Source organism: Lates calcarifer, linkage group LG3 (genome assembly GCF_001640805.2).
Source record: "Lates calcarifer isolate ASB-BC8 linkage group LG3, TLL_Latcal_v3, whole genome shotgun sequence".
Classification (NCBI taxonomy): Eukaryota; Metazoa; Chordata; class Actinopteri; family Centropomidae; genus Lates; species Lates calcarifer.
This window is the reverse complement of record NC_066835.1, coordinates 10,002,883-10,027,807: the sequence shown is the minus strand read 5'-3', so window position 1 is coordinate 10,027,807 and position 24,925 is coordinate 10,002,883. Positions and strand designations below refer to the sequence as shown.

The window sequence follows — 24,925 nt, the reverse complement described above, 5'->3', positions numbered from 1 at the left end:
TCCAGCAACTATGTATCTCAAATTATGTGGAAAATAACCCCCCCAGACCAAGTGACACCAATAATAGAGTATTTGAAATAATCCAACATTTATTTATTTTTCTAGAAACAACATATATAAAATGATTGGGGATGTACATTTTCTTGACTTGATCTCCTCTCCTCTACCCATCTTCCAGACCCCTAAGGAGTACGAGAGGGAGTACAGCCGAGAGCTTCAGCAGAAAGGTGTGGAGGCCAGTAAGTTTCACGGCTTCGCCTACGACGGGATCTGGGTCATTGCTAAAACCTTGACTCGAGTAATGGAACTGCTCCGAATAAAACAACGGCAGAACACCTACCACAACTTCACTGTGGATGACCGTGAAGTGGGAAAGATGGTGCTGGATGTCATGAACGAGACCAACTTCTACGGTGTTACAGTAAGTTATGGTGCAGGTTTTTTTTCCAATCATGAGCATTATACATTTGTTGGGATCTGTTGGGTCTCTCTCTGTAAATACCTATTTTAAAGAGTATGGTCTAGACCTGCTCTGTATGAAAAGTGCCTTGAGATGACTTTTGTTGTGATATGGTGCTATATAAATAAATTGAATTGAACTGAATTAAAAATATGGTACCAAGAGATTACTGTCAGACATGTTAGAAGTTCAAGTGGCTTTCATTTATCTCTAGACACATATGTACATTTACATGTACATGCAGGCAAAATGTTTTTGTTAATATTTATGAGGGACATATAGTAAGGGAAAGGGGAAAGACACTCATATATACAGTATATACACAGACACAAACATTGTTTAAAGCAACATGATCAAAACACTGCTTAAAGCTGATGAATAAGTGTCTTTCTGGAGTAATTCAAATGAGTAGCTTGACTGTTCATGCATGTAAACACTGTATGTTAAGTGAAATATGTACTATGTTTGAATGGAGCAGGCAAATGTCAGAACAACACACAGAGGCATTAATTACTGCTCTGTAAAGCTGGAAGCTTGTTTGCAGAGAGGGTTGTTTAGCCATCCTTGTCTCTGTATGAAGCCTAAAGTGATGTCATTTGGTGCTGCCGACTCACTCCAATGCATTGAAGATTGATCCTGGTGGCTATGCTGGCTACAAGCTGTGTGTGTGTGTGTGTGTGTGTGTGTGTGTGCGTGCATGTATTCTCACTCTCACTTCCTGTTGAGCTATTAGAGGATATCTCCTGTTCCCCTGCAAAGGCCATTCCATTAGTAGAGGATGCCACATTGCTCCCAGACTTGGCTGCCAGTAAGCATGCAGGGCCCTTATACAGTGGAACATTACTCGTATTAGATCATATTCATAACTGTGTGTACAAACAAATGACCTAAACAGTGCAACTGAGAATAAAAGAGAAAGAGCTTTACTGAAAATTACACTGGAGCAGTGTTCAAACCTTTGGGTTCTCATCCTTCTACTCTCACCTCTCTCAGCACAGACCCAATCAGGGCTGCTGGTCAGGAGCAGGCTGACATTGAGCCTTTCCTCAGAGATTCAGGGAAGCAAAGCAGTGCAGGAATATTGATGACCATGTAACAGTTCATTCACTTTTTACTCCATGCGCACAAAAGATGATGAAGTCCGACTAGGTTGTGTTTGAATAGACTAGCAATCTTGTTCTCCCATTTCATATCCGTATTGACTCATATTGATCCTACATACAGTATGTAGACATGAGTGGTGGAGGGAGTACTCAAATCCTGTACTTAAGAAAATGTAGTGATACAACACTTAAAGTACTCAAGTAAAAGTCTTGCAATTCTAATTCTCTTCTTTTACTGAAGCTGCGTGCTTCTGATTTGTCTTCAAGAAAAAAAAAAAACAGAAACATCAGTTACATACAGAACAATGTTTAACAAGCTAAATCTTTTTATAATGATGTTTATTTTTTTATTTTGACAAGCACAATCCTCAGGAGAATAAAATAAATTCTGAGCAAGAATAATGTCCATGTGGTAAACAAATATGTTGTTTGAAGACAACAGCATTGCAATATAATTAAATGGATCTTTGTACCAAAAGATTTTAGATCTGTTGACCATTATAGCCGTTCTTTTAAGGGATTACATGAAATGAGATCAAAAGCATTCCCTTATGTAGCACACGCTTAGCACACCCACACATGACAAACAAAGACGTAGGAGGGCAGTTTCCCTTCAACGCTGCATATATATCTTTTATGCTATTTTCGAATCCCGATGTCAAAAGCAGCTGTTACACAGTTCACTTGTTAATTACAATAACTTCTACTGTGTTTCCAATGAAATTAATCCCTGCACAAGAACCAGTGAAATGGCAAATTCTGACTGTTTATCCTTAGTCAAAATGTTATGTGTGCATGTGCGCCTGATCACATGAGACCATACCCCGACTTGAGCCTTGTGTCTTTCCTGATGTCACGATTTTATGCTTTCTGTTTGCTGTGTACACATACACACATGCCTTATGGGACCATGCCATGTCAGTTCCATGCTGATATCAGCCCTGCCATTGAATCAGTGGTGCAGCAGCAGGAGAGTGATCATTGAGGGCTCCACAGTATTGATCTGGCTGCTGTCAGGGCCACAGAGAAGGCCAACATTAGCTGGGAGAGACTTCCAGGGTATAGAGAGTGCAGATAGCTGCTACAACCACAGGATGATGTACACTGGAATTCACCAGGGAGGGTTGGATGGGTAGAGACACAACAGGTTGTGACTGGGGGATGACAAGTGTGTGAGTTTGGCTTTGTTTCACTGTTGTTTTATCTGTGGTCAGTGGTCATTGTGTTGGTAGGTATCAGTGTCTCTCTGTGTAACAGTGAGTAGCACAGCCTTAGGCTTGACAGTCACCTCAGACAGACACACTGAGGCAAGACAGAGGGGGAGGGTTTTGTGCATCTGTTTTCCTCTGTTAATGTGTATGTATACACACATGTGTATATGTGCACATCACAGTTACATTCACATCCTGCCAAAAACCAGGAAAACCCAGAGGATGTCACAGCTGCAGCCCACAGACTGACATCTCATTTGACCCCAGCACTCCTGTCACTGACAGTATTCTCACTTCCACAGACAAAGTGATACCTCCCCTGTCTCACCTCAGAAAGACACATTTACACACACACAGTGGTTGATCCATCAGCCACCTATGTGACACAGGATTGAACATCCTTTGAATACTAGACAAGGGACACCTGTCTGTGTCAATACACTCCTGTGAGGTTGCCCAGGCTGCAGAGGAACATAATACCTTGTGGAAAGAGGCTTTGCAATAGCTTCTTTTGAATTTTGGTCAAAAGAATTTAATCTTTACAGCTCAGACATTTATTTCCAATTAAGAATGTCAGAGTCAGTGCCACTGCATATGTTTGATCTACTTTGCATATTCTACAAACTGTGTTTACACTTGAGAGAACAAATTCGGGGCGTGTTAAAATAGCTACACGCTGTTTTCATAAGGTTTACCATAGCTCCACTTTTGCTGATGTGAAGGGTAATTACGATGGCGATGCTAATGCACAGGGAGAGCATGATGGTGCAGCTACTCTAGAAACCTGGATACAGATGCTCACAGTTATTATGGGTTCAAGTCAAGTTCCCCTGTTTTCAACCCACATTGTCTGACCCTGTTTACACACCACTGTTATCTGAATGTAATACCTAATGAGCTGAACTGAGGTGCATGCCGTTGTCCTACTTAGGCATAATTGCATAGCATATCATAGGAAAGAGCAGTATGTGACGAAAAGGAACTTGTTAGTGTTGACAAGTCAGATTGACACTGCGGTGTTGCAGTTGGGGGTAAAGGCAACATTGGAGACTTCTTGTCCCAGGAGTAGCTCACAGACACACTCACACATGCACATCATCAGGGACACATAAGCATAATACGACGACATGCTAAGTACATACACATAGTGCACAGACAACGCATGCATGCACGCACACACTCAGGCAAACATCAAAGATGCCACACAAAGACTGGGATTCAAACAGAGGGGCGGGATCCTGCGCTGCTACTTCAAAGCTTGCCATCTTTTTGAGGCAAAATTGGCTCTCCTAGCTTCCTTCCCTGTATTTCCCCCTCAGCTCTCTTTTAATCAGCCAATGCAAATGCTATCTATCTATCTATCTATCTATCTATCTATCTATCTATCTATCTATCTATCTATCTATCTATCTATCTATCTCTCTCACTCTCACTCACCTGTTTTGTTAGGAAGCCAGTGATATATAAACCCAGTTAAATGTGTAATTAAGGAGCTCTGTATGCAGATGGTGGGCTGAATTAATTGAACAGTCTTGGTAGATGAAGGGGGAGCGAGCGATAAAGAGACAGAGGGAAGGAGAAAATAGAATAAGAGAGAGAAACAATGAGACTACAGAAGAAGATAAAGCAACAGAAGCCAAAAATTGATTTGAATATGGCTTACAATATTACTGCAAAGTTGAATTGCTTTTGTCTACCTTGTCTGTCTTTGCCAGACCCTGGCTTGAAATTGCTTATCTTGTTCCTGTGGAGTTTAAATCAGAGACTTTCCTTTGTTGTATTTTTTTTTTCATCATTTTAGGGAGGTTGTTTGACCGATAAACACACCCTTTTAGGGAGAAATCAATATTTAGAAATAAAAAGTTGAATAAAATCTCAGGAACATCCACTGACCACTACACACTGTTCTTTTGGCCAAGTGTGAGTCTCACTTAAAGAATTGCTTTTTAAACGCTGTCTGAGCCCGGATTTGTACCAATGCTAAGTGAACGAACACGGCTGAAATCGGACAGCCTTGCTGACCTGATGTTCTTCCAAGGATATTAGCAAATGAATTGGCTGAAAGATAATTTTGTTTACCTCTATAAACAGATCAATTTTGGCCAGTTCTAATCAAATGAGATGCAGTGTGCAGGAGCCGAGACTCTGCCCTTTGCCTGCCAATGCGCCAGTATCAGGAAAGCACTGTGCATAAATTTACTTGGACTAAGCTCTTTTTTTTCCTACTCATATTCACTTTACTGCTTATGCTGCATCTTCCTCAGAAGTTAGAATGTTTTCATAACTTAAGATACTTTATAGTATGTGTGTTTGCAATGATGAACTGAAAATATAATATATTTTGTGTTTCCTTCTTTTCAGGGTCAAGTCATGTTTCGGAATGGAGAGAGGATGGGCACCATAAAATTCAACCAATTTCAAGGTACGTGGGACACTACTGTTGCTACACTCCTTAAATAAACCCCCTCAGCTGCCTTTTCAGGTTTTGCATGTCATTTGAGGGCCCCTGATTACATGGTTTATAAACCTTAACCTTTTCTCAATCTGTTTTGAATGAAAAACAAGAACTTTGTTTTGCCGTACTGATGCACCTGTTGCGCTCACCTCACTCCGCCTGTCAGACACACCTCCCCCATCCGCACATCATCATCCATCCACACTTGTTCTTGTCCTGACTCTATTGAGCTGGAGTTGAGTTGTGTTCATTAAAACCTACTATTGCGCCATGTCCCAATTTTTCTCAAGCCAGAAGGTTGCCATGGTTGATACTGGTACAATGGATCCTGACCAAAAAGACCTAAGGAAAGCTTTCAGCAGAGTCATATTTGAAGGAACCGAAAGATTTCATACTTTCAAAGTCAAATGCTTTGTAAACATATTTATCTCATGGTTGTTTTTCTGGAGAGGAATCACACAATTGCAAGGGTTGTTTGTCAGAGAACATAAATCTTTTAGACTATTTGTCAGTTTTTCCTTGTTGAGGAAAGTCTACACAAGTGTTTCTGTACAAATCTCTCTGTTCTGTGTCTGTATGGGTGCAGGTTGGGTGAAAATAAAACTCTAAAATACAAAGTCCATGGTACTTTACTGTGCTTGCTCTCCTCTGTGGTGGTAAGACATATGTATAGATGGTACAGGTTGGTATGTAAAAGCAAGCCTCAGTACTGTTTGTCCTCATAGCATCATTTTGTGGCTGTTTTTGAGTCAGCAGGGCCTGCTGCGTGGCAGAATAACCCAGAGATTGCATCTCCATGCAGGGGATTCCCAGCTCCTAGGCTTCCCAGACTGTATGTAGCACACTGCATGGTGCTGTTCAGTCCTGTCTGCCTAACCATCTTATCTTCCCCATTGCAGAGGGGCTTGATCCCTCTGGCTGCTAACATCACACTCTGTGTGAGTGTGTGTTTTTTGTCTTAGAGCATGAGAGAGATAGAAGGCAGTATGTGTGTGCTCATTCATATGCTGGTGTGTCTGCTGATGTCTGACTGAGCATGTGTGGGGTTTCTATTCTACGCAATAGTGAAAAGAGGAGAATTTACAAAAACTAACAATCAAGGTAGAAGATGGTGAGTGTGACAGATACTGTGTCCTATTTCCATATCACAAAACAATTGTGCAGAGTATCTATTTTATACCATTTGTCACAGTATACTTTTACAGTAATAGACAAGAGATCAATACTGGCAATAACAGAGAATAATAGAAAATGCATGTGTACAGTAATTAATTCAATGGTGAATGGAATGACACAATCATTTAAAGCTCAAAAAAAAGCGAAATTATTTTCCAAAAATGTAATAGTTATTTTTTTGTCTCACAAGTGCGGCTTTGAGTAACTCCTCTCTTTTCTTTTGAATTGTGGTCAACTAATGTACATCAGCAGGAGACTCAAAAATCAATACATATATAGATTTTTTGTCTCAATTTTTTAACTGTGAACACACTACACTAGCTGGGGCACAGCAACAGAGAAGACAGATTGAAGAGCCAACAAACAGACACAGGAAGAACATAATATCCAGTCTGTTGACCTCTCATCTCTACCTGTATTGTAGGTCACCTGCAAGAATAAAACCAAACAGCAGGAGGAGCACTGACAGGGACAGAATCCTGTCACAGAAAACTATATGTTTGGACAGTGATGAAATGGAAAAGACTAGAGGGAAGTGCTTATGTGGGACTACAGTATGTCTGTGTGTGTAATAAAGAGGGAGAAAGAGAGAGAGAGGTCCTCTGGGGAAGATTGACCTGTTTGGCTGGGAGATGATGGCGCAACCAGTCTAATTTTGGTTTTGGCAGCTTTTGATATGCAAGGATAAGAAATATTACCATGACCGAAATGCAGAATGTTAGAGCTTGACTCTGAGCAATTTTGAAAAAAAAGCACATCAGTGTCTTAGCCTGAATCATAGCCACATATCTCTATTAATTTGTAACACACTGTTGCCCCCTTTTTTCTCCTTGTCCATCTCTTTCCCTTCTCCACAGCTTGTTTCCCACTTTGCTTCCAACACCCACTTTCCACAACCAAATCCTCCCCTACAGTGTATATTACAGCTATCTCTCACTATCCTCCTCCTTGCCATATTACATCTCCTCCATCCCTCCTTAACCTTCACTCTATCATTTCTTCCTCACTTGTCAGGGATCGTGAATTTGTCACCCTTTTGACACACCAAGAGCCTGAGCTGGGTGCCAAGGAGAGGAGGGACAGCCCCAGCTTGAATATTTCAAAAGGCAGTGATCCTCAACATGACCCTATCATCTGTCCTCAGCCTCTGATCCTCCATTTTACCCTGTCAGACGTTCTTAGTCAGGGGCCTCGATGGCTCCTATTCCCCACTGTCTCTCATGGGGATAAGAGATAGCTCGCTACAGAGTCTTGATCATAGTTGCAGTCCCTCTGGATACAGATTTTAAATCAATGCACTTCTATCAGGCTTGATAGATAAGGAAATGTGGCCTTTGTCATTCTATAAAGAGAAGAGAGGTTCAATAATAATATATATCAGCAAGGTGAAGATGTGATGTGTATGTGTGGGTAAAAGGTTGAGATGTTTTAGATCTTTACAGATATATGACAGGATTTACTACCTACAACACCCCTTGTGTAAGAATTAATTTCCTGCTTCTCTATCATCTGCTATGGGAATTTGAACCAGTAACAGCCTCATTGCTGTCAGTTCACCTCCAGGCAAAAGTCTTCTCACAGTCCTTTCAACTTAAATAGCTCACAAGAGTATCATTGAGCTGTACCACCAATGTTTTTAAATGAACCAGCAGATTTTTTTCACCATGTTAGAATTTTGCACATCTGACATGAAACAAAATAAAAATGAACTTGATCAAAGATGAACTAATGTGAACCTTGCTGAAAAATAACTCTAAATGATCTTAATCATATTTGCAAATGTTGCTACAAAGATGGGTCAGATTGTGTTGATAAAAGATGCCTGGTGATCAGCATAATGAAAGAGAGATGCTGTAAATGAGGTCCGGCAACAACCACTTTGATGTGTGAGTTTTCAAACCAGCATGAGGCTTCTCTCCAACGAGGCCAAGTCGTCTGTGCTTGAGTTACAGGTGCATCAGTGAAAAAAAATTGGATTTGTTTTTTAATTTCTCAGCATGTCAAATGGAACAGTTTTGAGAATTATGGTAAACACACGATAACTGGATTGAAAAAAGAGGAGCAGTTGTCACTACAGAAGTGTATAGTGTTACGGAGCAGTGTTTTTACAAATGAGTTTGGTTTATTTCATGCATGTGGGTGACACAATATACATTTCTGCCAATGGTTTCACACTATTCCACTGATCAACAGGTGGTAGCAGATGCAGAGAAATATAGCAGTGAAGAAAACTGAGCAAGTAAACATTGATCTAAACAGTCTGGATTTAAAGTATAAAAAAAAAAATCACAAATTCACAAATGTCTTATGAACAAGGAAATACATTTAAATCATATGTAAGCTCTCATTGATACACATTGAGTTTTGCTGATTAACACTAAATGTGAACATAACTTGTTTGTTTACAAGAAATTTCCACAGGTTTTAAGTTTAAAGCCCTTGAAAACTTGATATTAAATATCCATGATCAGTGTCAAAGTCTGGAAGAAAAAGCCAGCTGTCTTCAAATTTTGATTCAAACGTTGCTAAATCCTGGTTGAGGCACTAACGCTGTTGCTGTTTTTCAGAGTTCTGCACACTTCAGACTGATGAGAAAAGCAAGGACATAAACAAAGATGCAGAAATCTTTCATGTATAATAACAAAAACTGTCCTAATTTTAAAATCGTGTGAAAATAGTGTGCTCATGTAGGATCCTGTCACTCATAAGCTTATTATTAATAAATGCATTTTCAGCATCTTTAAGTCTTTATTTGTCCAGTCTGTCATATCAGGAATCTTTTTTAAGTTAAAGATTGACCAAGTTGAGAAAATCATGCAGTTGTTTAAAGTGACTAATCAAAGAAAAAGGCATGAGATGTGACTGCATGGGCTGAGCGACAGGTTGAGTTTTACCAGCCTGCTGCAGCCATCAATATTCCCTGTGGGGATGGAGTGCTGGGATAGTATTTTAACATCTCAAAGTCGGAGCGCTGATATACAATCCCTTCTTCTGTTTAGATCCTAACAAAGGATGTGGTCAAGGGAAACACAGTCATTGATCGTTCAGCACTGAGAAGTTTGAGAAACACAAATCCTGATTGTGTATGCACATAAAATTTACTGCACTGCGATGGTCACATATAGTCTAACATTTTCGGCATTTGCTGATGCTTTGATGCCAGAAATTGGAGATCAAATGAGGTGATTCACCGAGACAAGAGGAGAGGAGAACGCGGTGCCCTGTGATGCTGCAAAAGCTGATGTTATCTGTCATTTTCCTAGCCAAGGACAATGCTACAGAGGAGTTCAATGGGCCTGTAAGAGTGATAATAGAGAGAAGCAGAGAGAGATTTGTGTGCATGCACCAGAAGAAATTGCAGGTTGTTTGTAGTGCTTACAAAAAAAAAAAGAATCAGAATAATCTGTCCTCTCCTCCCATCCCCTGCTTCTCTCCTCCCTAGTGTACACCCTAAGTGAGTAATCTTTATGAGTGAAGAAGAGTGAAGGCCCAGGTTTTTCTGACAAGGTCATGCTTCCTCCGATATTACACCTGAGGGACTCATTGCTGTTTCTAAAAGAGAAAACACTAAATTCTGAAATAGGTGTATTTGAACAGAACTCCAGAGAGACTGTGTACAGGCTGGGGTGCACAGCAGTTTACAGTCCCTTAACTGTATCTGGAAAATGCTTAAGTCAACATATAATGCAATATAAATACCAAAGTAGAATTGCATTTATTTGTTGTTTCCACCACATTAGTTGATGATTCCTCTCAAAGTGTGCATTTGAAGTCTGAGCTTGCTATATCTGTGTTTTTTTTTTATGTCTTTGCCTGTGAGCTGGTTTCTGTGATATCTGCTCTTCATTGCCCTTTAGGTTTCCTTGAGGTAAAATAAACTGATAATTGAGGCAGTATAAAACAGGAGGACCATTTCCTGACCATATTACACTGCATCTGAAAGCTACCAAAGGAGAATCCTAAAAGATAATCTTACTGAGTGCCTTAAAATTCTATGTTATGGATATTTTGTTATTTTACTAATGGGTTTTGGAAGATCTTCCGTGTGATTTAGAGCTCTCTCTGAGGTTGTATCTCTGCACCAGACTGTACAGCTTAAAGCTGGGTCATTCTTCACTGTGTCCAATTACTGTTTGAATTAGATTTACGTGTTCACTCTAAGTAACATCTGTTACATTTTCTCCAAACAAGGATCTTTGGAGCTTACATTTTATAAACCCAGCAAGCTGCTTTGTATCTGTGAGCCATTATTTTAGCACTTCATTTACATTAAATTAAGTCGATGACCTGAAATATTTCACAAAACTTGCTGAAGAATCAAGCCAGAAAACTCCAAAAGTGGGGTAACTATTACAGTAATTGGTCTGTTGGTAATACATGTCATTTTTAGCCTTGTGTGTGGCATGACTTAATTGGCAATGTTGGTCTGTCACTTGGTCGGTCCAACACTTTGATCCAGACCAAAACATCTCGACATCTGCTCGATAGCTGGATAGTCACAAAACTTTTTGTACATTCTTAGTCCTTAGGCGACACAACTCCAAGGACTTTAGTGATCCCCTGACTTTTTTGTCCAGCACCACCATGTGATGGACACTTACGTTTCAACCATGGGATAGATTTCCTTGAAATTTGGTACAGACATTCATCTTCTGTTCACTCATGTTGTAAAACCTCTGGTAATGCCTCAACTTCTCATCTAGTGCAACATTTTTATTTGTTTCTATGCTAGTAGTGGTGGTGGGATCTGTTGTCATGAGTGTGAGTTCACTGTTGTATCATTTGTGCTTACTGAACTGCTAAGTGACATTTTTGTGTCTGTTTTTTTTTTTTTTTAACTGAAATAAAATGTCTTTGTGAGCCTGTTAGCATGCTGACTTAAGCATTTATCACAGAGCACTGCTTTGTGTCACAGAGCCGCTAGCATTGCTGTAGCCTGTTAGTCTTATTTAAAACTATTTTCTGCAGCTTCAATTGCTGGGAAAGTGTAAAAACAGTGCAGACAGTGAAGGAAAAGGGGTTTGGCATCCAGTTCCCAGTTTTGGACAAGTTAACTACAAGTATTTGTTTTAAAGTCTACATGTATGTGTGTGTTTTTTTTAACAGAGGGACAGGAAGTGAAGGTGGGAGAGTACAACGCAATTGCTGATGTGCTGGACCTCATCAACAACTCCATAAGGTTCCAAGGTATGTAGAAGGCTGGATGTGAGTGTACGTGCCTGCATTTGTGTGAGCATTGACTGAAAGGCGTAAAACTCACTGAACAAGAAGCATCTAATGTGTGTTTTTATATATGTTACAGGCCCATCACTTACCACCTCAGCACTTTCTTCGCTCGCTCACTTCACTCAGTTGAACCCAAATCTAGCACACATACATACACAGACACGACCACCACTCAGATTCGCCGCTCTCCCTTACCACTCTAAACTGTCCTCTCTCAGCTAAATTATTTACCAGTCCATTTTTCACCCCTCCTGTGTTTGCTTGTGTTGACATACTTTGTAATTTGCTCAATCCCCCTGGCTGTTCTCCCCTTCACCACCCTTGCCCCACATACAGAAACTCTAGGACAGTACCATCTAAAATGCTTGTTTCCACATCCCTGACCACAGTAAGTGGAGACGTGTAAGATGATGCCATTGCGATCGATTGGCACACTGACAGGAGAAAAATAGAGCAAAAGATAAGAAAGTGCAGGGTCTAACCACAATAACTTGACTGTGGTGCTTTGAGATACATGCACTCAACTATAGGAAACTGGGGACTAGGAAATGGGTCTCAAATAACTGGATGTCTGCTGCTGTCACTGTTTTGTAGTTGAAAAGAAAAAGATTTGAAGGAGGCAGGTCTTAAGAAACCTCAAAGGAAAAACTGCAAATGTCCAGAAAACCACTGTCAGATAGGATAATCTGCTGTGAAAAAGCACGCACTATTACATTATGTTAGAGGCTCACTCATGTTGAGAGATTGACTTAAAATATTTTTTTTGCTTCACACTTCCTCTCCCTCACAGGTGTGGAGCCTCCCAAAGATCGTACGTTTGTGCGTTTGCAGCGCCGTCACATCAACGTGCCCCTGTACAGCATCCTGTCCACCATCACCATACTGGGCATGCTCATGGCGGGGGCCTTCTTGTTCTTTAACATTAAGAATCGCAACCACAGGTCAGCATCCAGCACTGGTGAAGCACTGCTTTCAAGGGGAGCTATTGAAGGTGAAATAGATATACGCACAGTGCAGCAGGAAAGCAAATGAGGGGTTGGTGTTAAAAGAGGAGAAAGAGAGGGATGAATGAAGGACAGGGGGAATCATGGGAAATTGAGCAGTATTGAAATGAAAGAACATTGAAGCATGAGAGTGATGATTAACCTCTAACCATCTGCAGGTACATTATTATTTAACATTTCACTCTCTATACAAGAATATCACACCTTACTTGTATTTTAAACTGATTGATTCTCTTCTGTTCTGTCTAATCTAATTTTAATCCACTCTAACTTAACCTTCTCTTCTCCTCCAGACTAATCAAGATGTCCAGTCCTTACATGAACAATCTGATCATCCTAGGGGGCATGCTCTCCTATGCCTCTATCTTCCTGTTTGGTCTGGATGGAGGCTTTGTCTCTGACAATGAGTTTGAGACCCTCTGCACCGTGAGTTTCCTCAATACTTTTCACTAATACAAGAATAAATGTCAGGTTTGGATGTCTGTCAGTTCCAATAGGCGCCATAGAATTTTATTTTTATTTATTTATTGTTCTGTAAAATGTAAATTACTCACAGTTCCATTTTCCTAACGCCTGGGGTAATGTCCTCAAATTGCACTCTTCCTTTGATCAACCATCCAGAACCCAAAAATATTTAGTTTACAGTCACATAAGCTAAAGACTGGCAACAAATCCTTGTAACTGAGATGCTGGAACAAGAGAATTGATAGCATTTAACTTAAATGGCTGAAACAATTATTTGACCAAGATAATAGCTGATGATCAGTTCTCTCTTGATCTACTGACATTTAATCAACAAATTGTCAAAGCTCAGATGCAGTTATTTTGAGTTCTGAAACTTTTTTGATTGCTACTGCTGACAGTTGAACACCCAACTCACTGAAACATCCTCTGAATAGTCAAATAATTCACTTAAAAATCACTTACTTACCCAGATTAACATTGATCATTGAATGCACATGGTAGATCAACAAATTCCTCTGGATATTATTTCATACACTGGGGTATTTTATTTATTTTTAGATGGTGTTTTTTCTTTGTTTGTGATTATGGTAGATTTTGTATTTATTATTCAGTCACAGTAGTTGTGTTTTCAGTTTATCCAATACTCTACATACAGTATGTGAATTTCATTTAATTTCTTACTTCATATGTAAAATGAGCTACAATACACTGCTGAAGCACCAGTCCTATGAACTGTGTGACTAACTCTAAGTGAACACTGATTGAATCTCTCTCTCTGGGTCTGTAGCTAGCACAGAGCACATTAAGAGTCTCCCCCCAGGTAGCATTACTGTGTGACTATGTACATGCTGGATTAATTAAAGAGTTTTGATTACAATGATAACTGGTTTCCACTGAGATACCACCCTCTCAGACACAGACACAGACACACACACACACACACACACACACACACACACACAGCAAAGTAATGTTAGGAAGGGCATGTCTCGAGCTGCCACCACCTGGCTGAAGCTCTGCCGCAGAGCCCAAACAGAGCTTGTCACCTCAGACAAGGTTCTACAGCAAAGAAGCACCAAGGTTGATCCATTCACCATCAATCAATATGTGCTTGTCTCCTTGAGAATAGATGCTGTAATTGCTTTTTGCTGTCTTCTTTACCCAGTGTTCTGTCCCTGCCTGGCTTTATTGCTTTCTAGATGTGGTAGAGAGTGTCAGGAGAAGAGGGCCAGGTGTAACTGTGTGGAGGCATACAGTATGTACGGTGCAGAAGGGTTTCACACAGAAAAACAAACACACGTATCACATGCAGCACTCAAACACAAAGTATACAGGAGCACACAAGCATATGCACATGCAGACTCTGTGGCTATATTAGGATTTTGTCGGCTATATTCAAATTCTAAGCTTTTAAAACACTTAAGCGGTGTCCTTTGTGCCAAAGCAGTAAGAGGTCTACATTTTGTTTCTCATTAAGATGAAATGCTCTCAGGAGTGTGACAGCTTCCATGGTCCAGGACGTTCTCTCAGAGCTCAACACTTGGAGACGAAAAATAAATCTGACAGCTTCTTATTTTTAGAATGCTTCACAATGTTATTTTGAATGAACTTCCTGTGCAAAATGCAAATACCTGTCACATCAGATGTTGTTTAAAGCCTTGATCACCAGTTTAAGACATGACACAATTATGTGTGTTCTTGTTGTTCTGATAGGTTCGGACATGGATTCTCATTGTTGGATACACCACAGCTTTCGGCGCCATGTTTGCCAAGACCTGGAGGGTGCACGCCATCTTCAAAAATGTGAAGATGAAGAAGAAGGTATAGAAAAGTGTTATATATTTTAAAAGAAATACATGAGAGGAACTTCAGAGTGATTAAAAAGTTATTTCCAGATTTTGAAAAGGTATTAGGATGTGTGGGTGGCCTTTTACTGATACATTTTATTGTTTAAAGTATGAAACATGTTACACGGACTGCTACTTTGTATGCCTCCGTGGCAAATGTGCTTTATTATTTCTTTATTTTTAACAGTTTGGAGGCAGCTATCTTTATGAATGGCCATGCTAGGTACATGTGATCCTTCCTGGTTAAATCTGGTTCTTTGTGTTTTTTTTATCACACCATGTGCATCTGTCTGAAGAACTACTACTAGTTCATATAACCACAAGCAGCTCCACTGAAACACATTGATCTGATCTCTCTTAAAGGGGCGATTCTTTATATGTCTTTTGAAAGCCCAGCGCTGGTGTGTGGGTGCTTGTATTCAGACTCATGCTTTTTAATAAACACTATGAAAGACTGGCAGCCCTTGGCACCTGCTTTCAGAATCTTTTTTGTTAAGAAAAAAAGAAGAAAAAAGATTCAGAAATACAAATGTCTTTTTAAACATCTGACACAATCTGCTTCACTGGCCCAGTTATATAAAGTGGTGCTGAGTTCACTGAGTGTTGTAACTGTGCTCGGCCTTTTTGTATTTATAGATCTTGCTCTCCCCCTCTCTTTGTCTCTCTCCCTCTCACCCTCTTCTATATTGGAGGAAGTGTGGGTGGCCTGCCAGAGAGAGAGAGAGAGACAGAGAGCAGAAGGAGAGCAAGAGGTAGGAAAGAGGGATGGATCAAAGAGTCTGTAAGGTTGGAGGGATGTAGGGATGTAGTGGCAGAAGGGAGGGTGGAGAGACAGAAGGAGGAAGGCAAAGCAGGGCAGAAAAAGGGACAAGACAAACAATGTGGCACAAATGGCAACAAAAGTAGGTTGAGCACTGTGAAAAGAAAAAGGGAAAGCTGGGAAAAGAAGGGTAAAGGATAGATGAAGTTAAAAAGAGTCCAGATTACAGGTTAAAAGATGAGCTCTACTTTTGTTGTTGCTACTGTAATTTTGTGGTCAGGTCAACACACGATCATCGACACCATATTTTTTCAGCTATTTCTAAATGACTGACTGTGGTCCTGGCCTTTGAACATTTTTTTAAAATTATTATCTTTTTCAGAGTAATCATTTGAGGAAAACAAAATGGTTTTCCTTCTCTGAGCACAGTAACTTTGCCCTGACCCCTCACAGCCAATTACTGTATCTCTGCCCAGTTCACCATCTCTCACCCTCTTTCCCTTGAACAGAGACAAAACAGATGTTTCATCAGAAGCACTATTCACCCCTACCGTATACTTCAGCCCTTAAACTTCAAGATGTATTCTCTGTTGGTTCAGGCCCTGGCTACACACACACACACACACACACCACTTCGTCTACACTGATTGAGTGCAGGTGCTTTGGCTTCAGTAGACTGATAGTTGCTGTTGGTTCCCTGAAATCTCTGCCAGCCACTGTCAGGGGAGGGACAAGCTCAAGTGTTCCCCATATTTTCTTCAAACAGTAGGACTGGCAGTGCATCCCTCACTCTGTCCCCCAACCTTCCCTACATCTTTTTTCCCTGTACATAGGGAGAGCACAGATTGTAAATCAGGGGTGTGTTCGATAAGGGTTCCACTCGGTGGGCTGCGGCCGGCACTCCTTCACTTCTTAAAGAGCTCAGTGCCAGAGACAGTGTGTGTGTGTGTGTGTGTGGTGATGGTAGGGCGCTGTCAATCAAGTGTGTGTGCACACATATATAATTATTGTTCACACTTGTTGGTTGACACTCCACAGTAAATGGATATAGACTCTTTTAAAATTATTTTACCACCATTTCAATTTTTCAAGATAATATAGTTGAGCATGAATGTTCATTTTTGACCTTGAAGGCAGTAGTCATCATAGCTAAAGGTCTCCCTACTAGTTTTCAGAGTTTTGAACCACATGTCATGGTCAGCAGGAGTTTCCTTAGTTATGTGGAGCAGAGAGACACATTTATGTCTATATTTTTATTCTTATTCACATCCAGTATTTTTTCAAATCATTTGGTCTTTTTTTCTCAAATTCAACCATAGAAACGAAGACATTAGAACCCAAGTGATATGTCAGAGTGCCAATATCACTGGGGGAAAGAAAATAGTAGATAACACGTCAGGTAATTTAGAGTCATTACATCGCAGACTCAGTTGGCAGAGTAACATATCACAGTTGAGCAGATGGTGTTGTAGAGCTTTTTATTTTTTGTTTTGTAATTTTCCCTTAAATATCACACATCTTGTTGCATATCTTTGTTACAACTATTTCTTTTTGTTATCATAGATTATTAGTTTCATCAGCCAGGTTTTACCACAGTGTGTTTCTTTTATATGCAGGTATTTTGATTGTGTCCATCTTGGCATCAAATATATTTCTTCACTGGCTTTGAAGCAGCTATTTGACATTTGACCTGCTTTGCTTCTCCTCTCTGGCCTGCCCTAAAGTGTAGCAGTACTTCTACAAGAAATGTCCCTTGCCTCGCCTTGCCAATATTTGTTCAGTGCCAACACCATCAAACGACAGCAGATCAAAAAACACAATCCCTTCATGCATCTCATCCTGAGCCCACCAACGGATGGAGACCTGTGCTAGACCACTGTGCCACATCTGGGCTATGTGATACTCTCCAAACACAGCCCTGTCTGTGTTCCCTGACCTTTCTTTTGATCTGTGGTTTCAGACAGTCAAATGCTATTATAAATAAAGATCACAAACAGGTCACAGCTTTCATCCCTCTAAAGTTCATGGTACAAAAGAGGAGCTTTAGTGGTTGACAGCATTGGCTGTTGTTTGGTGGATCTTTTCCACAATCTCTGGCCACAAGCTTGATGGTGACAGAACTGAATGCCCACCAGTGGTCCTCAGTCCTGGGGCAATAGAGTACAATCTGCTAAATATACAACCCGTATCACAGTGTGAAAGAGTGTCAGTACTGAATTCTGAACCAAGGTCTTGGTCTTTGAACTCACGGTTTGGCTGGTTTCCTATCCTAGTAGGTGGTTAATTGCAGCTAAATGCATTGTAATCAGTCCATGATTAGATGTTAGAATGAAACCAGCAGGGGTCTGGGTCCTAAGATGGTGTGAGAATCACTTGGTTCACATAATTACAGTGGTCAGTGAGAGATGTTGTTTGAAATGGCTCTGCAGACACACATGCTATTACATAACATTAGCAGGTGTGGGCTATTGGGTTAATACAAGGATTCCATCTTCTCTTCTCCCCCCAGATCATAAAAGACCAGAAGCTGTTGATTATTGTCGGCGGGATGCTGCTAATCGACTTATGCATCCTCATTTGCTGGCAGATTGTGGACCCGCTTAAGAGGACTGTGGAAGAATACAGCTTGGAGGTCAGTGTGCATTTTGATGTTTTTTTTTTTTCATGTCTTATCTAGACTTGCACTTTATTTTTTTATGTTGATATAACATGATTGGCCTCAGCTGGGAGAATCCCAGTGACACAGATTTTCACTAAAAATTGCCTCTATATTTGGAGTTCAGGCAAAACAAAATGTCCGCCTTGGGCTGTAGCGCGAGCATCTTTGTTGTGCTTGTTATTTTTGGGTCAGGATGTGAGCCATTGCTGCCTCCTGTGCTCATCCCATGGCCGGACATTTGCCAGCTTGGATGTGAGACTTTGGCAAGGCCTGTTGGAAAAGAGGCACTTGGCATCACTTTCTCCTTGCTGGAGAGGTGGCATGGTGTAGAGTAGAAATGAACTCTGCTTTGCTGCGATTGGTTAGAGAAGACTCAGATTGCCCAAGATTGGTGCAGAATTAGTCCAGCAGTGTGCCTAGTTGGCTAAAATGAACATACTGTGTCTTGGTTGATGGTGTGTGAAGAGTGTTTTCAGTTAAGCGTGACATATTAGCCCATAACTGTCAGTGGTATTAAGGGAATGCAGACTGTGAATTAGCAAGGCACAACTGCATATTTATTTTCTCAGAGGATTTAGTCATTATGGCTAAAGTGGCAGATTGAGTTGTTATTTTCCCAATATTGCTGTAGTGTAAAATATTTTGCAGCATGGCCTTACTCTTTTGTACAGCTGTCCTTCTGTCTTTCTGCACAGCTTACCACCACTGTGTCCACTAGACTGCTTAAAGATGGAGGGTTAAATGCTTGAGTCAGGAAGATTTCAAGCTGCATATATTAAAATAGCTTTGGGTCTAGTCTTTTTTTCTGTTTTATTTTTGAGAATATCTGCTCACGCTGTTAAATAGATGGTTCAGCGTTCCACTGCTTAAACATAAGAGGCTGTGGAACTCATTCGTTCCTCAATCTATTAAGTTGTTACACAAAAAATATGGGCTCGCATTAAGCCGAGGGCAACTAATGCAGTGTAATGGTAAAATGGATTGAGCTGGTGTAGTGAGGGATACTGTGCAAATGGGATGGGTACTGTATCTGCATGTGACACTGAATGGATAGTAATGTAGTACACTGCAGCTCTGTTTTGTTGAATGTGAGTGTATCAATACATGTTATCTGCTGTCACCTTGAGGCCTCTGTTAGGTTTTGTTGTATTACCTGTTTACTGGATAAGTCCATGTCACTGGGTTTGTTAAAGTAACAATAGCATTGGTGAAAAATCTATTTTACATTGCTATGTATTATTCCCTTTATGTGCTGACAAGTAATTCAATGGAACAGAAAAGACTGTGTTTACTTTACTGCTGTTGCTAACAACCGACAAGCAGGAGCAATTATTCCGCTGCAGCTGAGATTAAATCATCTGTCTTTGAAGACCACAGACCATGGATACAGCTAAGTGGAGATTTTCCCTAATGAGTTGTCTTTCAAGTCCCCTAGACTTCTGTATGTGGGCCACGAGACTGTTAACTGCCTCCCAAGAGCCCAAAGTCCTTAGAAGTTGACGGCATTGGATGGATCCTCATTGACCCTTCTACTAAACAGAGGTTATCAGAAGGTCACTGCAGTGGAGCCAGGGTCTAATGGTGGATTTTTATGGAGACTTCTTTTGATTGTATTGAATGGATGTTGTTTGCTTGCTTGTTGCTCAGGTCCTGCAGGGGATGGAACGGTGTCTGACACTGTCTTGCACCCAGTTTTGACTTTTTCATGTCTTTGATTAAATGAAAATCTTGTGAAGTGATAAATAGTACTTATCCAAGAACAGTGGGAGCAGGTCAGCCTCTCTGAGTTTTTAATCTGTCTCAGTCCTTGATGAAAAGATTCCTGTGGGAGTTCCCTGAAGACGAAACCTGTACATGATATCTTGCTAGACTTTTTTTTTTTTTTTTTTACATTCTTGTGCTCCTTTCGCCATATTCTGAAGGTATACTTTGCACATTTGTATTTCCTTTGTGATGATAGCCACTTATATATTTAAGCCTGCCAAGAGGGTGTAGCAAAGCCTTGCCAAACATATTCATTTGTGAATGTTGTTAGTGTATGCAGTTGGGTCCTCATGGAGTATTCTCAGACTCTAAGCCCCTGGCCAGGGGAGTGTTGTGAATATATTAACCACTCTGTGTAGTAGTCTGCACACTCCCCTTGGGGTCATGGATCTGCATGCCTGGGCTGAGGCTGAGGCTCCTTGTGCCTGCCCAGCCTGCCAGATTTCCAGCACCAGCAGCAGCGGACCCTTGGGGCTCAGCTAGGGGAGAGGCAGCCTGGAGCTCCTCTGTGCCTAGGGCCTCCATGCTTGTCAGGTGGGACCAGAAACCAGAAGGCAACCCAAATACCCAGAAATAGGGTAAGGAGAAGAGAGAGGCTGGGGTGAAACACAGTATAGAGAAACACTGTATTTAAGGTAATTAAAAATATAAGGAAGAGAAACAAACATATTATCAGAGAGACAGAGGAGAGTTACACTGTGTAAAGAACAATGGTTTATCACTCCATCAAATAACACTGCTTCCTCATTCATTTCTGTAAGGCTGCTGTGTTGACACAGCAGGGGTCATGACGCGCAAAGATCCAACCAAACAAAATAAACACAGAGTCATCCCACAAAAATGTTGAACCTGGCTCAACTTTTGCTGCAGGGAAATTCAACAGATTAGTCAAACTGGGCTTAATGGATCGTATTTAATTTTCTCCCTGCTACCTGTAGCAACACGCCCCCACCAACATAGCCCCTTGTGTTTTTTAACACAGTGCTATTTTTGGTTGGAAGACCCATTTAGGTGGAATGGGGGTGGATGGGGGTAGGGTGAGACCATGGTGGATGGCCATAGGGCCAGTGAAACCAGCTCTGACTGACTAACAGTAATTGGCGCAAAGAGAAGGACCATTAGTTACCCAGTTTCCTGTGAGCTCTCACATCACGCTGGACCACCTCTCCCCTCCCTTTTCAACTCCCCTCTGTGTGTTTTATTTTTCATTTTCTCTTTCTCTCTCCCCCCCATGTCTTGTCAGAATCTCCCTTCCACCCACCTTGCCATTTCCCTCCCCCACTGTGGACAATTGGTAGTAACATTGACCTTGAGTTCACAGAGCTGTATCTACCTGCTGTACCCAAGGGTATGAATAATGACAACATGGTGTTATTGAACTGCCACAGTGCCTAGTCCACCGCATTTATTGTGTAAACCATCACACTGGGGGGGTTTACTTATTGACTCAGACCCAACAAGGGTACTTATGCATTGTTTACAGGAATATTAGTCACTTTTTTAGTTTAGATACATATTCAGTGCGAACACGCTGTGGAATGATCATCAATACTGGCATGTGTTTGTGAGAGAAATGTATTTAACTAAAGAGGGTTCTCCTGCATGCAGCCTATATCTATGCCCTGGTCACAGATACAAGTACATCTTAATACTATAAGTGGATAACTGGCTATAGTTCAGACTGTGGGTAAAATGATCTTGCTCATACTTTATAACCAAGTGGAAACATGGACAAAGTCAATCCTCTGCATCACCAGGGGTGATCCCTCTGCTCTGAATCCAGCAAGCTAAGCTTAATGAGCTACCATTAGCAAAACTAGGGCATCCCCCTTTGCATCCTTTATTAGCATTAGCAAGAAGATGAAACTGCGAAGAGGGCAAGAGGCTGACAATAGATCCTTGTGGAATGCTTCATAAAAGATGACTGATTTAATACCCTCCAAAATAAAAGTAAAGAAGGGCCAGAGATCATGCAGGGAGTTAAGTCTTTGAGTCTCTAAAATGAGAGGAGAGTGACCCCTGAGTCTTATTTTCTGGCTGCACTTCACTTCAAGCTCGCAGTTTTAATTACAGTATGCAGATGATGTGCTTTCACCAGAGATGACTTGTGACCTTGACATTGTCCCCAACCTCTTTAAACCAGGCCTGGCCTCTGATCTGTACTTCAGTGTGGACTGTACATACCCACAACACCGTCTCTGCTGAATTCAATAAAGATTTTGAGATTAAAGTCAAGTTTGCCAGGATAGTAATTGCATCTCCCCCTCTTCCCATATTCTTTACAGTGGTCTAACCCCTAAATCCTGACAGCACAGGGAATATTGTGCATATCAGTGTCTCTTTTTTTTTTTCCCGGAGAGCTTACTGAGCAGGAATAACTCTGGCTGCTCCAGAAACATCCTGAGAATGCTCATGGAGATGTTGGGCTGCAGTGAGCAATTAGATCCATTTTGTGGCTCGTTAATAATTGAGCATTTGTTAATGGCGTGGATGTTTCAGCAGCAGGGCAGACTGCTGGTTGCCATCAGATTAAGCCCCGCAGTACTGACACATGTTGCAGTGTCCATGCACACACGTGTGTTGAAGCGTGTTAGTGTGTGTGGATTATTCATCTCTGTATTTGCTGCACCGTGAGTCTGTGTGTTCATGCAATGACCTTGTTTGTGTGTCTCAGCCTGTATATGCACATGTGGAGTGTATGTGTTCGCTCATGCATGGATATGTGTTTGTACGTATGCCTCAGTGTGTACGTACGCATTAACGTCCTCTCTTGTGGTCCTGGGCATTGTCTCCTGCATAATGAAGGACAAACTGTCGTGAAAGGATGATTAGCATTCTGTTGGATCCTGCTGCAGACCCCTCTACTTGAGTCTCTCCTCTTGTCTCCTTTTCCTTCCCCTCCCTCCTCTGTCGTTTTTCCCAGCCTGGAAGTGCTGCAAGCATCGGCAGGCAGGCGAGCTGCAAAAGAATATTGCAGTGTGGCATCACCATGGCAACAGCCATGGTTTCTGACATCCATAACGCAGAGAGCGGCACTGTTGATCCATGAGACAAAAATAGCAGGTTAGGGCACCCCCTTCAGTATGGCGACACATGCAAAGATGTTAAATATCCATAAAGAAATACACACGCTGAGCTGACTTGTGGCCGATTGGAATGGAAAAGGTGAAAATACACATGTACACTCATGTGCGCATATTTCCAGGCAGAAGTTTAAGAGTGCTCACAGAGATTTCCCTCTGCATCCCTGCCTCTGCCACCCCCACCTGTACGCAGGAAGGCAAGGAGAGAGAGAGAGAGGGGAAGGGGGGAGGAAGGGGGTGTGTTATCCTAGTGCTTTGACAATACACTCATCTGTTCACAGTATCATATCACTGCAGGAGCAAGCCAATGTATGACTCACTACTAGCATTTAATGTGGAAATATTCCTCTTTATGAGTTGATGGTGAGATGATGGTGATTAGGCTGAATGTGAGCCCTCATTATCAGCAGTGAAGATCTCACTGCCAGGCTCAGGCAAATAGGTGAGGCCTGAGATGCAGCACTGATCAGACCAGAGACTAAAGGGCACTGTAAAGGTCTCCATTACCTGGCCTTAACATAAATCTTATGGTCAAATATCAGGTAGCCATTTTTTACTTATGCCATTAAAACACATATGAAGTGGCAATGCTTAGATTATATCGCTATTTCTCTTGCTGATAGGCTGTGAAACACCATCTGTTCTCATAATAATTGCATACACTATTTTCATAGGAATTCGGAGAAAACACATTGTTATTAACACAGGTTATGAAAAGAGGGAAAAGTCATTGTAGACAACAGATACAATGTAGGCAACAGATGAAAAGGCCAGTTTTTGCATCTGTTGTAATTTCTGTTAATAATTACATCAGCCCAAGTTGACAGCGGACACCTGATATCAGTTGTTCTTTGTGTAATTGTATTGTGACTCCATCTTTTATAAATCACTATTTATGATATATGAATATGAATACTTAACTAGCACTGATGCAATCAGTTCAATTCACTGTAGCTCAATACACAGTCAAGTATTAAGTCTGTTACCAGCCTCCCCTCTATTTGCAGACACTTTATTCCATACCTCATGCCCCCATCTTGTACAATCCCTGTCTTGCTTCTCCTCGTTTGACCAGCTCCTACATTCCCACTTTCCTCCTGTGATTCAACCTCCTCCTCTCTCTTCCTCTCTTCATTTTATTCTGTCCCTTTTCTACCCCTGACACCATCTTTTTCCTGCCAAGTCACCATCTCTTGCTCTATCAGTTTTCCAATTCCATGTCACCTTTTCAAAGAGAGGGATAGACACCCAGGCATGTGCTCAGTTCCAGCCAGTATTTGGTGTTAGGAGGATGAGTTGGGGGGGTGCAGCCAAAGGGAGTAAAACATGTGCCAGCAAAGTTCCTCTAGCCAGACAGATGATGAGTGTGGCTTTCAGTGAGAGTGTCCTGCTCCTCTGGGATTCTATATGGGTCGAGTTCAGCCAGGCAATATGCACATACAGATGTTTCAGGTATCATTTAAGTACCATAATGTAAAGTACCAATTTTCAAATGTTTTTGCACTACCACAACTTTTATTTACCTTACTTTACTGGTGTCCATTTTTGCTGCATATATCATAATTTTCTGACTGACAGACACAGTTTTTCTGCCTTCTTATTCTGCCTTTTAGGACAGGCACTTCAAATTTTTGCTTGAGATAGATAATCTATCCTTCTCATGGTGGCTGTGTTCATGTGCTTGTGGGAAGCACTGCCATAAATTAATAGCA

General features: G+C 41.2%; 1 protein-coding gene and 1 long non-coding RNA gene across 3 annotated transcripts in view; one reads left to right on the top strand and one right to left on the bottom strand.

Moving 5' to 3' along the window:
* The window catches only part of gabbr2 (gamma-aminobutyric acid (GABA) B receptor, 2), a 174,899-nt gene that overhangs the window by 110,215 nt on the left and 39,759 nt on the right, over positions 1-24,925 (top strand). For both annotated transcript variants that reach the window (XM_018697593.1, XM_018697592.2), the window contains 7 exons: positions 179-421; positions 5,136-5,196; positions 11,512-11,592; positions 12,422-12,572; positions 12,929-13,061; positions 14,814-14,921; positions 18,217-18,339. In XM_018697593.1, coding sequence (XP_018553109.1) covers positions 179-421; positions 5,136-5,196; positions 11,512-11,592; positions 12,422-12,572; positions 12,929-13,061; positions 14,814-14,921; positions 18,217-18,339 — 900 coding nt within the window. The remainder of the gene's footprint in view (positions 1-178; positions 422-5,135; positions 5,197-11,511; positions 11,593-12,421; positions 12,573-12,928; positions 13,062-14,813; positions 14,922-18,216; positions 18,340-24,925) is intronic.
* LOC108897805 (uncharacterized) overlaps positions 18,394-24,925 on the bottom strand; it is a 39,770-nt gene continuing 33,238 nt past the window's right edge. The window contains exons 5-6 of the long non-coding RNA XR_001963353.2: positions 23,261-23,396; positions 18,394-23,165 (exon numbers count right to left, since the gene is read on the bottom strand). This is a non-coding gene — a long non-coding RNA (uncharacterized LOC108897805). The remainder of the gene's footprint in view (positions 23,166-23,260; positions 23,397-24,925) is intronic.